The 14,147-nt window shown below is 31.5% G+C and overlaps 1 protein-coding gene across 1 annotated transcript; it reads left to right on the top strand.

Moving 5' to 3' along the window:
• Positions 1 to 12,494: 12,494 nt before the first annotated feature.
• LOC144558337 (uncharacterized) lies at positions 12,495 to 13,546 on the top strand. The gene has a single exon (XM_078307162.1). The coding sequence runs from the start codon at positions 12,577 to 12,579 to the stop codon at positions 13,429 to 13,431; it is 855 nt and encodes a 284-aa protein (XP_078163288.1). The 5' UTR covers positions 12,495 to 12,576; the 3' UTR covers positions 13,432 to 13,546.
• The last annotated feature ends 601 nt before the right edge of the window (positions 13,547 to 14,147 follow it).

Genomic DNA, 14,147 nt, shown 5'->3' with positions numbered 1-14,147 from the left:
TATAGAGTTAGGCTGGGGTGCTATGGATAGCATAGTGGCATCTATGCTATGGCTCAATATTCGAGTTTTCAAAATCCAAACGGTCGATCCGAACCGTTCATCTTATTCTCCATATTAATATCTGCTTGGAGACCAAATTTTATAATTTTCTGAATTTTTTTACTATTTATTAAGCCACTTTGAAAATCGCTAATCCAACGGTTTTACTGTTTTGTGCAGCCACCGTTGGATCAACAATTTTGTAAAATACTTAATAAATAGTAAAAAAATTCAGAAAAATGTAAAATTTGGTCTCCAAGCAGATATTAATATGGAGAATAAGATGAACGGTTCGGATCGACCGTTTGGATCTTGAAAACTCGAATATTGAGCCGTAGCATAGAGGCCACTATGCTATCCATAGCACCCCAGCCTAACTCTATATATATATGAGCTAGGCTACGGTGAGTTGCGAAGTAAAGTGACTATTTTTCGGATCGGTAATTTGGACTTTCAAAATAAAAATACAGCGTGAAGTAGAAACGCGTTTTACTTCGCAACTCACCGTAGACTACCTATATATATATATATATAGAGAGAGAGAGAGAGATGGGCTATGGTGCATTGCAATGCATAGGCCATGGTGTGCATTGGACCATAAATCACCGATTCAAAGTCCAAATGACCGATCCAAACCGTTCATCTTGTTCTCCATATTAATATGTGCTTGGAGACCAAATTTTATATTTTTTGGAATTTTTTTACTATTTATTAAGCCACTTTGAAAATCGCTGATCCAACGGTGACTGTTTGGAACAGTAAAATCAGAAGCCACCGTTGGATCAACGATTTTCAAAGTGGCTTAATAAATAGTAAAAAAATTCCAAAAAATATAAAATTTGGTCTCCAAGCACATATTAATATGGAGAACAAGATGAACGGTTTGGATCGGTCATTTGGACTTTAAATCGGTGATTTATGGTCCAATGCACACCATGGCCTATGCATTGCAATGCACCATAGCCCATCTCTCTCTCTATATATATATATATATATATATATAGAGAGAGAGAGAGAGAGAGAGAGAGAGAGAGATGGGCTATGGTGCATTGCAATGCATGAACCCCCTTATGCATTGCACTATAATCACAGATTTAAAGTCCAAACGACCGATCCGAACCGTTAGATGTTTAATCCATATTGAAATGTGCTTGGAGACCAAATTTTACATTTTTTGGAATTTTTTTACTATTTATTAAGCATTTTTGAAAATTGCTGTTTTGCTGTGAACAGTAAAAAACAGTAAAATTTTCTGGACCATCAGATCAGCGACTTTCAAAATTGCTTAATAAATAGTAAAAAAATTTCAAAAAATGTAAAATTTGGTCCCCAAGCACATATTAATATGAAGAACAAGATGAACGGTTCAGATTAGTCGTTTGGACTTTAAATCCATGATTTATAGTGCAATGCATAAGAGGGTTCATGCATTGCAATGCACCATAGCCCATCTATATATATATATGAGTTAGGCTGGGGTGCTATGGATAGCATAGTGGCCTCTATGCTACGGCTCAATATTCGAGTTTTCAAAATCCAAACGGTCGATCCGAACCGTTCATCTTATTCTATATATTAATATCTGCTTGGAGACCAAATTTTACATTTTTCTGAAATTTTTTACTATTTATTAAGTATTTTAAAAAATTGTTGATCCAACGGTGGCTGCACAAAACAGTAAAACCGTTGGATTAGCGATTTTCAAAGTGGCTTAATAAATAGTAAAAAAATTCAGAAAATTATAAAATTTGGTCTCCAAGCAGATATTAATATGGAGAATAAGATGAACGGTTCGGATCGACCGTTTGGATTTTGAAAACTCGAATATTGAGCCGTAGCATAGAGGCCACTATGCTATCCATAGCACCCCAGCCTAACTCTATATATATATATATATATATATATACGTAAATTTTTATTTTAAAATCCACTTGAAAATCCGCATATGCGTCCGCATACCGCATATGTGGTATGCAGTGACCTTCCGCATACATGAACAAAACCGCATTTTAAAACACTGGGTGTATATATCAATTCTTTGCTGTGATTTTTGCCATTTCTTTCCTTTTTCAAGTCGAGATACTTGTCTTGGAATTTCTCTTCTTGGAATTAGAACGTTAAATTAAATGACAAAAACAAATAAAAGATTAAATTGTGCTATACAGAAAGTGTGAAATGAAATTTGCGAGAGATGTACGAAAAAAAAAATTCTGACAGAGGTGGTAATGGTCATAGCTAAATTAAAATATACAAGAACTGCGTCACCATGGTACAAAAAATTGACGAAAGAGAATAGACCACAATTTTAATAATATGAATGATTGCAATTGATAGTTGATTTTTTTGTTTTTTTAAAAATCATTGGTAGTCGCTACCAATGTTATAATTGATAGTTGATATAGGAGTAAGAGGGTTCAAATGCACTCTATCTTTCAAATTATTTTTCTCCGTTTTCATAGTCCGAATAGTCAATCCGAACTGTTAGATGCGATCTATATATTAAGATGTGCTTGGAGATAAATTTTAGATGCGATCTATATATCAATTTTTCTATGCACACATAATATATCATGGCATTCAATTTTGTTTTCATTTGTAATATTAAGAACTTGCAAAAATACATTAATGTAGATAAATTCTGAACGTTAATATTTTAATTTATTGATTCATATAAAATCAAAATAAAAAATGATAATTTTTTATGTGCTTGTAGAGAAAATAATATGTCTCATCTAATTGTTTTATTTTGACAAATAAAATTTAAAGCTTTTGTTATTTGAAAATTCAAAAGTGGAGGCATGATAGAAGAGCAAAAAATGAATGTATTTTAATTAACCCTCCTTTATATTTATATATAGTATTCTCAAATAAAGTGTTCATGCAAGCACAAAAAAAATTAAAATTTTAGATGAAGTGATTTTCTAACTATCTAAAAAATAGTAAAATATTTTAAAAATATATATAATACTTGATATACAAGTATGTTTTTATATAGATATTATGTTGAACAGTTTAAATCAAAGTATTTAATCTTTAAATTTAAAAATATTGATTCATAGTACGAACTATGCATGCATGATATCGAAGATTTAGTACCCAAAACTATTTACAATGTTAAAAAGAATCCCACAACATCAATGTGTGGAAGGAAGGAAATTCAATCCACCAGAAATGGTCAAATATATGATCTCGTCTGATTGTTTGTCAAACAGGATCTGTTATGAAGAAATATAAGAATAAAATATAATTCATGCTAAGAGCGTGGTATTGAATTACATGATGAATTAAGAAGATATATATATATATATATATATAGAGAGAGAGAGAGGTGGGCTACGGTGAGTTGCGAAGTAAAACGCGTTCCTACTTCACGCCGTATTTTTATTTTGAAAGTCCAAACGACCGATCCGAACCGTTAGATGTTTAATCCATATTGAAATGTGCTTGGAGACCAAATTTTACATTTTTTGGAATTTTTTTACTATTTATTAAGCATTTTTTAAAATTGTTGTTTTGCTGTGAACAGTAAAAAACAGTAAAATTTTCTGGACCATCAGATCAGCGACATTCAAAATTGCTTAATAAATAGTAAAAAAATTCCAAAAAATGTAAAATTTGGTCTCCAAGCAGATTTCAATATGGAGAACAAGATGAACGGTTCAGATCGACGTTTTGAACTTAAAAATCGCAAAATATGAGCGTGAAGTAAAATAGTCGCTTTACTTCGCAACTCACCGTAGCCCATCTCTCTCTCTCTCTATATATATATATAGAGAGAGTGGCTAAGCTCAAATCGTTTGTTCCTGGGCTCAGGAACAAACGATTGGGTTCTCCAATTTCCGAAGTTCAAACGGCCGATCCAAACCGTTAGATGTTTAATCTATATTAAAATGTGATTGGAGACAAAATTTTATATTTTTTGGAATTTTTTTACTATTTATTAAGAGGGTTTGAAAGTCGCTGTTTTTTTATGGTGCACAATTTTAATAAAAACAGCAACTTTCAAACCCTCTTAATAAATAGTGAAAAAATTCCAAAAAATATGAAATTTTGTGTCCAAGCACATTTTAATATAGATTAAACATCTAACGGTTTGGATTGGCCGTTTGAACTTCGGAAATTGGAGAACCCAATCGTTTGTTCCTGAGCCCAGGAACAAACGATTTGAGCTTAGCCATTCTCTCTCTCTCTCTCTATATATATATATATGACTTGGCTACGGTGCTATGGGTAGCTAAGAGGCCTCTCATGCTACGGCTCAATATTCGACTTTTCAAATTCCTAACGGTCGATCCGAACCGTTCATCTTGTTCTCCATATTAATATGTGCTTGGAGACCAAATTTTACATTTTTTGGAAATTTTTTACTATTTTTTTAGATTTATTGAAAATCGTTGTTTTTCAGACAAATCTGGACCATAAAAAACAGCGATATTCAATAAATCTAAAAAAATAGTAAAAAATTTTCAAAAAATGTAAAATTTGGTCTCCAAACACATATTAATATGGATAACAAGATGAACGGTTCGGATCGACAGTTAGGATTTTGAAAAATCGAATATTGAGCCGTAGCACGGGAGGCCTCTTAGCTACCCATAACATATTAGCCAAATCCTATATATATATATGCTTCTTAAGAAGACTAAGCATGTAATAAATCCTAATTCAACAGTCTTCCATAGAGTTAATGAAGATACTAACAAGACTAATAATGATTTGAGGTATTTTAACCTTACCTCAGAAATTGACAAATGGTCCATTTAATATTCAACTGTTGATTTGGTATCAAGTCAAACCAGCTCTCAACTAATATCATTTAAGGAACTTTGACCAGAACAGCATAGAATTCTCATCCTCTGAGATATCTCGTATTTTGCGTGACTTTTTGGAAAATGTCAACCGTTACAATACGTTCTGCGCAAATTCAAAGCTCAAATAATACTGGTCCCCCTACGTCACCCCCGAATAGGCACTGGACAAGTCGATCACGCAAAATATGAGATATCTCAGAGGACACGAACTCAACAGCGTACCCTCTTCTTATGTGCATCGATCCCTGTCAGGAAGCGAGGCGGGTCAAATTGGGTTGAATGTCTCTTACGGCAGGGTCGGAATCAGAATTAGAAATTTACACGAATGTATAGTTTTTAATCTGCACACATCTAATTAATGCGGATCAAGCAACTCAAACCACCCCTAAAAAAGAGTAAAAATACAACCTAGCTACTAGTCTACTACATGTTGCGTTAATTAATTACGTGGAGCGCCCTTTGAATTGCTAGTGTTCAAAACCTGCGGTACTATGTAATGGACTAATACTTAGTTTCTGGTAAATTTCGGATAATGCTAAGGCCTACGGTCATCTAAAGCCCCCCAAAAAAAATAGTTTAAACATGCCATCTTTTATTAATATCCCCTTCATTAACCACAATTAATGAAGTTTCCCTACTTAATTGTTTCATTCATTAGGAGAAATTTCATATATACTTTCAAAAACTTAAACTGCCACTTTTTCTTCTTTATGTTATCATATATACCTTTCTAAAATTCAAAAACTAACAATTTACCTAATTTGTTATCTTTTCTATCTTTATAAAATTGTCATTTTATCTTTTATTAAAAAATTAAAAAAATATGTCTTCTAATTAATTGATTTATAAGTACAAATAATTTATTTATCTTCTCATTACGCACACACAATGTCATGTAAACATAAAATTATGTGTGTGTGACAAGTAAGAAAATGAAGTATTTGCTCTCACAAGTTGTCAATTTAGAAGAATATATTTTTCCTTACATGAAGTACATTTTTTTTAAATATTTAATAAAATATAAAATGAGAATTTAATAAATTTTAAGGAAGCGTCTAATTGTCCACAGATTTTTGTCCACCATTTGTCCACAGCTTTGACTTATGCAAATACTGTAACACTACTTACATGCTGTATAATTATACAATATATCACATAAAATATATCAGTTAATTACAAAACATCCAGCAACTATTTGAAGTGGTCCCATGATAGTTAAAAACAGATTGCAACTAGCACTACATGACAAAAAAATTGTACTTTCAACTGTACTTTGGAATATTGTAGTTATAGGAAATTATTGGCAGTTAATGTTAGTTATTAGCAGTTATTTTGACAAAAAAAATGATAAAATAACAAAATTAAATTTTCTGATTTTTTTTTCTCAATTTATTGAACACACTAATAAATCATCAAAATAATGAATACTGTAAAATTGACCACTTTACCTATAAAAATAAAATATACAAACTGTAAAATTACAAATATGCAAAATTCACAGATGAAAACGATAAAATATAATGTTAAAAAATATCAATTTTCAATACTATAAAAATATCAATTTTCAAACTGTAAAAATAACAAGTTAAACTGTAAAAAACAACATGTAAAAACTATCAATTTTTAACAATGTAAAATTAGCAGATGAAAATAATTAAATAAAATTTAAAAAGTATCAATTTTCAATACTATAAAATTGTCAACATAAATTGTGAAAACAAAACGTAAAAACTATAAAATTTCAATAATGTAAAATAAGTAGATGAAAACGATAAAACAAAATGTAAAAAAATATAAAATTTCAATACGATAAAATTGTCAACTTAAACTATAAAAACAAAACATACAACATACAAAAACCAATAATGTAAAATTGTTATATCTAAACTATAAATCAATTGCATGTATACAACATCTAGAACATTCAAAATAAAAAAGTCAAAAAAATAAAAAACAACAATAGCTCAATACTGTAAAATGACACATCTTAACTACAAATATAACAATTTCAAACTGTAATACACAATTGCTCAACAAAACACATCAGTTCAACACATCTATAATATTCACCACACAATACCAAACATAAGTATATCATTCAATATCTAAAATAGCATCAAACAAACTATGGAAAAATAAAACTTCTATATTAACAACCTACTGTGAACATTGTTGGGATGAGTAAGAACCCTCATCACAAGAATCACATGTTCTTTCGAGATATTATCCTGCATACAAATAAAATAAATAATGTAACAAATTGGATTTATTACATATAGGTACTGTAAAACTGTGAACTATATCCTATAAAACACTCTATGTATCATCTAAAACAGTGAACTATATCATGTAAAATTGTGAACTATATACTGTAAACCTATAAACATCAATAATAATAGATACTATAAAATAGTGCATATATCATATAAAAATGTAAACTATATCCTGTAAAACTACTCTACATATTTCACCAGATCTGAAGTGGTATATGTTAATTGACTACTTCAGAGACGACAAAATTCCGTCGTTTTCTTCTTTCGAAGGTGAAATCGAATACTGTAAAACAAAATATAGAATCATGTAATTTTGTATATCAAACAATTCAAAACAACGACATAAAGAAAACGAACTATGCATTTCAAATCAGACCATTAGATAATGCGAGATTCGTTATTGAACAGTAAATGATACAATTAAAATTCAAATCAATGTTCATTTAATGCATACATGCATGAGACTACATTAATTCAAATGAAACTTCAATAGAAGCAAGGAAATTATGATTATCAATTCAAATCAATAGAAGGAACAAAACTTAAATAGATTAGTAAATAAACAAGTTGTTTTAAATAATGTAAAACCACAAGATGCATATTGTAAAACTACAAAGTGAATATTGTAAAATAACCCGATTATGCTCTAGATCGCCTCGTTCTTATCTCTCTTCTCCAAATCGCCTCGCTCTCATCTCTCTCCACCAAATCACTTCTCCAGATCGACTCTCTTAGATCGTCTCTCTTCATTAGAATCTAAGAGAGATGCCAGAGAATTCCGTCAGAGAGAAGAAAGCGCCGACGAGTAATGACGCCGGCGAGCGGCAAGCGGCGAGTAGTGGTGTTACCGTTGAAAAATGAACTGTAGGAGAGAAGGTCATTTAGATTTGCACGATCAAGAACCCATCGAAGATGAGACCGTCAAAGGAGAGGTCGTCGGAGGAAAGGGGTTGAGGAGAGGAGAATTGTCAAAGAAGAGGGAAGAGAGGAGAACCGTCAAACTTTTGTTTCTGTGAAGAGAGAAAGAGAGAAATAAGTTTTGCTTCTGTGAAGAGAGAGAGAGAGAGAGAGAGTGAAAAGAGAGATTAGTAATTATTTTCAAAAACAAAAAGTGCTAATCGAGAAACTTTTATAATAGGAAGGTTGAATATAGTTGACAGTTTGTTAGATTAGAGTTGTGGACAGATGGTGGACAAAACAGTATGGACGAGAATCTTTTCTATTCTTTTATAGGTGTCGTTTTTTCTTTCCTTTTGTTTTACATATTGTAACCTTCACACAACTTATGTCTATTTCAAATGAAATATAAGGATATGGCCCTTATTTTTCCTTCTAAAGTGATTAATCTTAGGGTAATTATAATTTTCCCCATCTATCCATCCCCCATTTCATCCCCCAACTAACTTTCTATTTTAACTATAACTATAACTACTATTTCTAACAATTTTTATTTCTTTCCTCTTTCTCCCTTTCTCTTCCACCTTCATTTTTTTCTTTCACCTCCATTTTTTTCTCCCACCTCCGCCTCCGCCTCCCACCTCCCTCTCTCACCTTCGCCTCCCACACCTCACCTCACCTCCGCCTCTACCTCCCTCTCCCACCTCCGCATCCCACCTCCTCCTCCACCTCCGTTTTTCCATTGATAAGCTCCCCTCCCTCTCCCACCTCGAAATGGTAAATACAATAAGCTCCCTCCCTCTTACACTTTCGCCTCGATTTTTTCCCTCTATGCCTGTTGTTCCCGCTCCAGTGAACGTTCTGCCGGAGATCATCCGTCACTCCATCCCAATCAAGCACGCCTCTACCAGGAATAAATACTTCAATGTGTATGAATGAATACTTGAGCACGTCTCTACCGGGTCAGATCTGTCACTGTCGATCATATCAAAATAATTTTGTATATGTATATACTATTAATCATTTTCATGTTTATGTTCCCTTTCCTCATGAAGTAGCGAGTTTTGCAAATAAACAAAGCTTTATTAATTGTGAATTAGGTCACTGCGTATTAAATAAATGACATAAAAACAAATTTTGAAAAAAAAATAGAGATATATGAATGAATACTTACAGTCTTAGATATGAATACTTCAATGTGTATAAATTAATACTTAATATCTTAGGTATAAATACTTGCGTGACAAGATATTAATACTTGTGCAACGGACAACTCGAAAGTATGTCATCATTGATCTCATTTGAAAGATAAAATTGTGTAGAAAACGTTCGTGGTTTTAGATTTGCAAAATTCTTCACAGATCGTCAGAAATATTAGTTACATTGAACGGAGAAAAAAAACCCACCTCTAAAAACGTGTAAAAGATGGATGAGTGATGTGTCCAGTTTTTATATTTGCACTTACACGACGATGATTAATACTTTCTCGATAAGAGATGAATACTTGTGCAACGGATAACTCAAAAGTATGTCATCATGGATCTTATTTGAAAGATAAAATTGTGTAGAAAACGTTCGTGGTTTTAGATTTGCAAAATTTCTCACAGATCGTCAGAAATATTGGTTAGATTGAACGGAGAAAAAAACCACCTCTAAAAACGTGTAAAAGATGGATGAGTGATGTGTCCAGTTTTTATATTTGCACTTGCACGACGAGGATGAATACTTTCTCAATAAGGATGAATACTTTCTCAATAAGGATGAATACTTGTACAACGGACAACTCAAAAGTATATCATCATGGATCTCATTTTAAAGATAAAATTATGTCAAAAACATTCGTGGTTTTAGATTTGTAAAATTCTTCACCGATTATCATAAATATTGATTATATTGAACGAATAAAAAAAATCCCACCTCTAAAAACGTGTCTAGTTTTTTTTAAATACTTGATATATTAGGTATGAATACTTGATGCATTATAGATAAATACTTGATGCATTATAGATGAATACGTGCGCGCGCCAGTTATAAAATCTTTCAAATATTATGTGGTCCCCAAATAGTAAGTGGTCCCCTAAGTAATTAGTAGTTATTGAAGTAGTTAATGACTGGAGGATGAAATGGGGGATTGTTACGGGGGGATAGCTAGGTGCTCCCTTAATCTTATTGGGAACGGAAAAATGAAGGAAAGAAAAAGGAAGGAGAAAGGAGGAAAGATGGTTAGGAAGGAAAAGGGAGTGCTTAATTATATATTATATATAAGATTAAATTTAAGAAGCCTGATAATTTACCTTCAAAAAAATTTCCAAGCATGTTCTCCAACTACTTGATGTTTAACTTCCATTTTCAGTGCTCATATTCAAGCATTTAAAATTCTGTTTATAACATTTTCAGCGCTCATCTTCAAACATTTAAATCTCTATCTATAAGCATTTAAAATCCTAAACGAGTAATTTTAACACCTAACTACTATAATACTATTGTTTTCAAGTGAAAAAAAAGGAAAGATTTCTTTTACCCACTTTTTTTTCTCTAATTATTCAAGTCAATTTTTCCAACGATCCATGATAAATTTTGCAAATCTAAAAATACGAACGTTTATTACTCAATTTTCTCTTTCAAATGAGATCCATGAAGAATAACTTTCGAGTTATATTTGTGTCATAATTTTTTTACAACGTTAAATCTCTATGACTTTTAATTTTTTATTTTGCTTCAAAACTATTTAAGTATCTATTTACAAGCCTTCAAATCTTTCATATAAACCTCATGTACAAAACATATAAACCTCATTAATAACACTTCAAATCTCTATAATAAAGTGTATAAACCTCATGTACAAATAATATAAACATCAACAATAACACTTCATGTACAAACCTCATGTACAAAGCCTTGAAAATTTAAATAGTTGTAGACTGAGCTTTAAAAATTTGAAAATTTACAGTACTAATGAGGTTTACTTTAAAAAAAAAACAAATGAATTGAAAATAACTCAAAATTATTTCTTCATGGATATTATTTGAAAGATAAAATCGAATAGAAAATGTTCGTATTTTTAGAATCGTAAATTTATCACGGATCATTGCGAAAATAGACAAGAATAATCAGAGAAAAATAAAAATAGAGTGGGTAAAAATAATATTTTTTTTTATTATTGAATACAAAAGTAGTTAAGAATTAAAACTATCTCTAAATTTTTAATGCTTGTAGATAAATGTTTAAATGTTTTTTTAATAGTATTGTAAAATGTTATAAACAAAACTTTAAAACTTGAATATTAGCGCTGGAAATAGAAGTTAAACAAAATTGAAATTTTTTTTTTCTGTTAAACAAAATCGCGGAACCAAAACATTTCTCTAAACCTAATTACTAATTACTCTTATTTTTCAATTAACATGATAAATATGTCAGTTTTTAGAATTTTGTATTATTAATATGTAACTATAGAATTTGGAGAAAAAATACGTAAATGTTTTTTAGTGGTATACATAAAATTGTCCCTATTCAGTTATTACATTAGCTTAATAAATTCTTCAATTTCAATTCTGAGTCCAAGACCGGCACAAAGTCCAAGCCCAATTTTTGTTTTCCCTCTTTTCTTTTTTCTAACATGAGAACCCATTTTCTGACATTTTACGACCATAGCCCATATGTGAAATAAGTCAGTAACGAAATTTGTGCAACGGAACTTTTTAAGTTCTCGGAATAGGTCTCTAAAGTCTAAACCGTACCAGTAATGGTTTTGAACAGGTACCGAGCAGTCCCATCAAGGATTTTCTAAAAATCCCTATTTAAGCCAAAATTTGAGTATTAATTAAGTTCAAACCCTCTGAAAGAAAGGTAAACCATCAAATTTAATCAAGAAGTCATAGTTCGCCATTAATAGCCATATCATGCCCAACTAATTAAGAATATGAAAGAAGGAAAAAAGTGACAAAAAATCCATGAGAAAAGATGCATAGGAATATACCATAGTTATCCTTTCATATTTATTATTTTAAGAGTTCATAATTGTATATTATTCCCTCAATATTATATAATTACATATTTATCCTTCTAACAAAAACTCTCGTATTGATAAATCACACATCTAAATACTACGGCTGGTCTTTTAATTAACCAATAATTTTAATACAAAAACTCACAAAATTCCGCAACAATAACTTATTTTTCAATGCGACGTCATAAATCATAATCATTTGAAAGTCAATGTTGTTCTCCTTTTTTTGAGAACAAGTTTTTGAATGGTGTTAGCATAGAAGTGGACAGTATCCATTAATTTGTCAAGTAACTACTTTTCAGCCAACGGAAAGGCACTAATTCGCTAGTCCAAATAAAAAATAACGGAAAGATAATAATACTTTTCTTTGCTCTGCTCCAGTCAGCTTGACCAGCTATTAATTAAAACGGTCAAATTATCATCTCCATCCATTATAAATACGCCACAATCCATTCTTCATTTTACCAACAAATCGATTTTGACCTACAACAAACTAATAGAGAGCCAACTGGTTTCTTTCTCTTCCATTGCAAACCCCAAGTTCCATGTGATGGATTTCAATGGTAATCATGGCCGCTATTTACTTGATGTTATCCAAAATAAACACCTCCTCAATGAAACAAATCTCAATACAGTAGTTACATCTGAACAAAATAAACGGGTTGCGACTATAATCCAGTTCAGCAGTCAACCGTCTCCTCAGCAAAGCAAACCGTCACTAACCATCTCTCTGCCACAAGAAAAAGGCTTTCAGTGGACCTCGCAGCCAGTTCAAGAGGAGAGCATAAAATACCGTGGCGTAAGGAAGAGGCCATGGGGGAAGTATGCTGCTGAGATCCGGGACGCAAAAAAGAGGGGTTCACGGGTTTGGCTCGGTACATATGACACAGCTATTGAGGCGGCAAGGGCATATGACCTTGCAGCTTTCCGAATGCGGGGGCCAAAGGCCATACTTAACTTCCCAAATGAGATCGGCTGTAGTAGTGAACCGGTGCTCTTGGTGCAAAAGAGTACCAATTGTGTTGGTAAATCTGGTGATAATATCACAACGAAGAACACATCATCATCTGATGAATCACGAGATAGTTCTGACTGGGGTCAGAACTTGACAAGCGAAGATGATCAGTTGGGTAGACAGGCTGAATCAGTGTTTGACATTTATAGAGCCCGAGAACATGCCGAGGAAAAAAGCGAGCCATTAAAGAGGAAGAGACATGAAGAAGCAGATTTAGAGGTGGCAAGGGAACTGAAGAAAGAGAGGTTGGTAGAGTTAGAGGTCGATAGAATGCACACACCGTCAAGCCGGACAGGTATTGACTGTTTCGACTGGGAGGAACTGTTTAACTTGCCACCATTCTCGCCTTTGTCTCCATATCCATCCATCATTGGAATATACTCAAGTTAGAGTCAATTGAGAATATAGTAAATTTGTATCACATCTTTGTTATATAAACGGGCAAGATGGATGCTGCTGGGAAGCCTTTTTTTTTTTTTTCTGTTAAGTTCTTCGTTACTGCACTTCTATGACAAACATTTTTTACTTGTTCCTTTTTAGCCAATATTTAATGAAGTGCGATGTTTGTCATAAAAGTGGATTATAGTGCAGAAAATGTAAGCTAATATTTAATGAAGCCAGGATCTGCTGTGAAGCCATACTCTGCTCTTACTCATTAAATACAGCTTATTAATATCTTACGTACCCTTATTTATTAAAATAACGGTGAACAAATAACAGTAATTGATAGCATATATGAGTAATAAATACATCATGTACTTAATATCACAAAATATAAAAAATATTTTTTATCTCATTATTTTAAGATGATAAAAAATATTAACTAAATGAAATATAAATCAATTTTGTCACAAATTACTAATTAAAAAATATATATAATGTTGTATAAATTAATTTATCATAAATTACTAGATAAAAAATTACATAAAATGCAATATAAATCAATCTAATTAAAATAATAAAATTATATAGTTATATGTATAAGAAAAAAGTTATCATATATATTTTATATTTAATATATAATTATATATAGAGTAACGGATACAAAATACCTCTTACTCATACCCTTAATAAATTAACAAAAATGTTTTTCTATCCATACTCAT

Source organism: Carex rostrata, chromosome 8, assembly GCF_964058835.1.
Source record: "Carex rostrata chromosome 8, lpCarRost1.2, whole genome shotgun sequence".
Taxonomy (NCBI): Eukaryota; Viridiplantae; Streptophyta; class Magnoliopsida; order Poales; family Cyperaceae; genus Carex; species Carex rostrata.
This window is presented reverse-complemented; position numbering and strand designations above follow the sequence as displayed.

Excerpts from the sequence above, each read along its gene's own strand:
- LOC144558337 (XM_078307162.1), top strand. The coding sequence starts at position 12,577 with ATGGATTTCAATGGTAATCATGGCCGCTATTTACTTGATGTTATCCAA.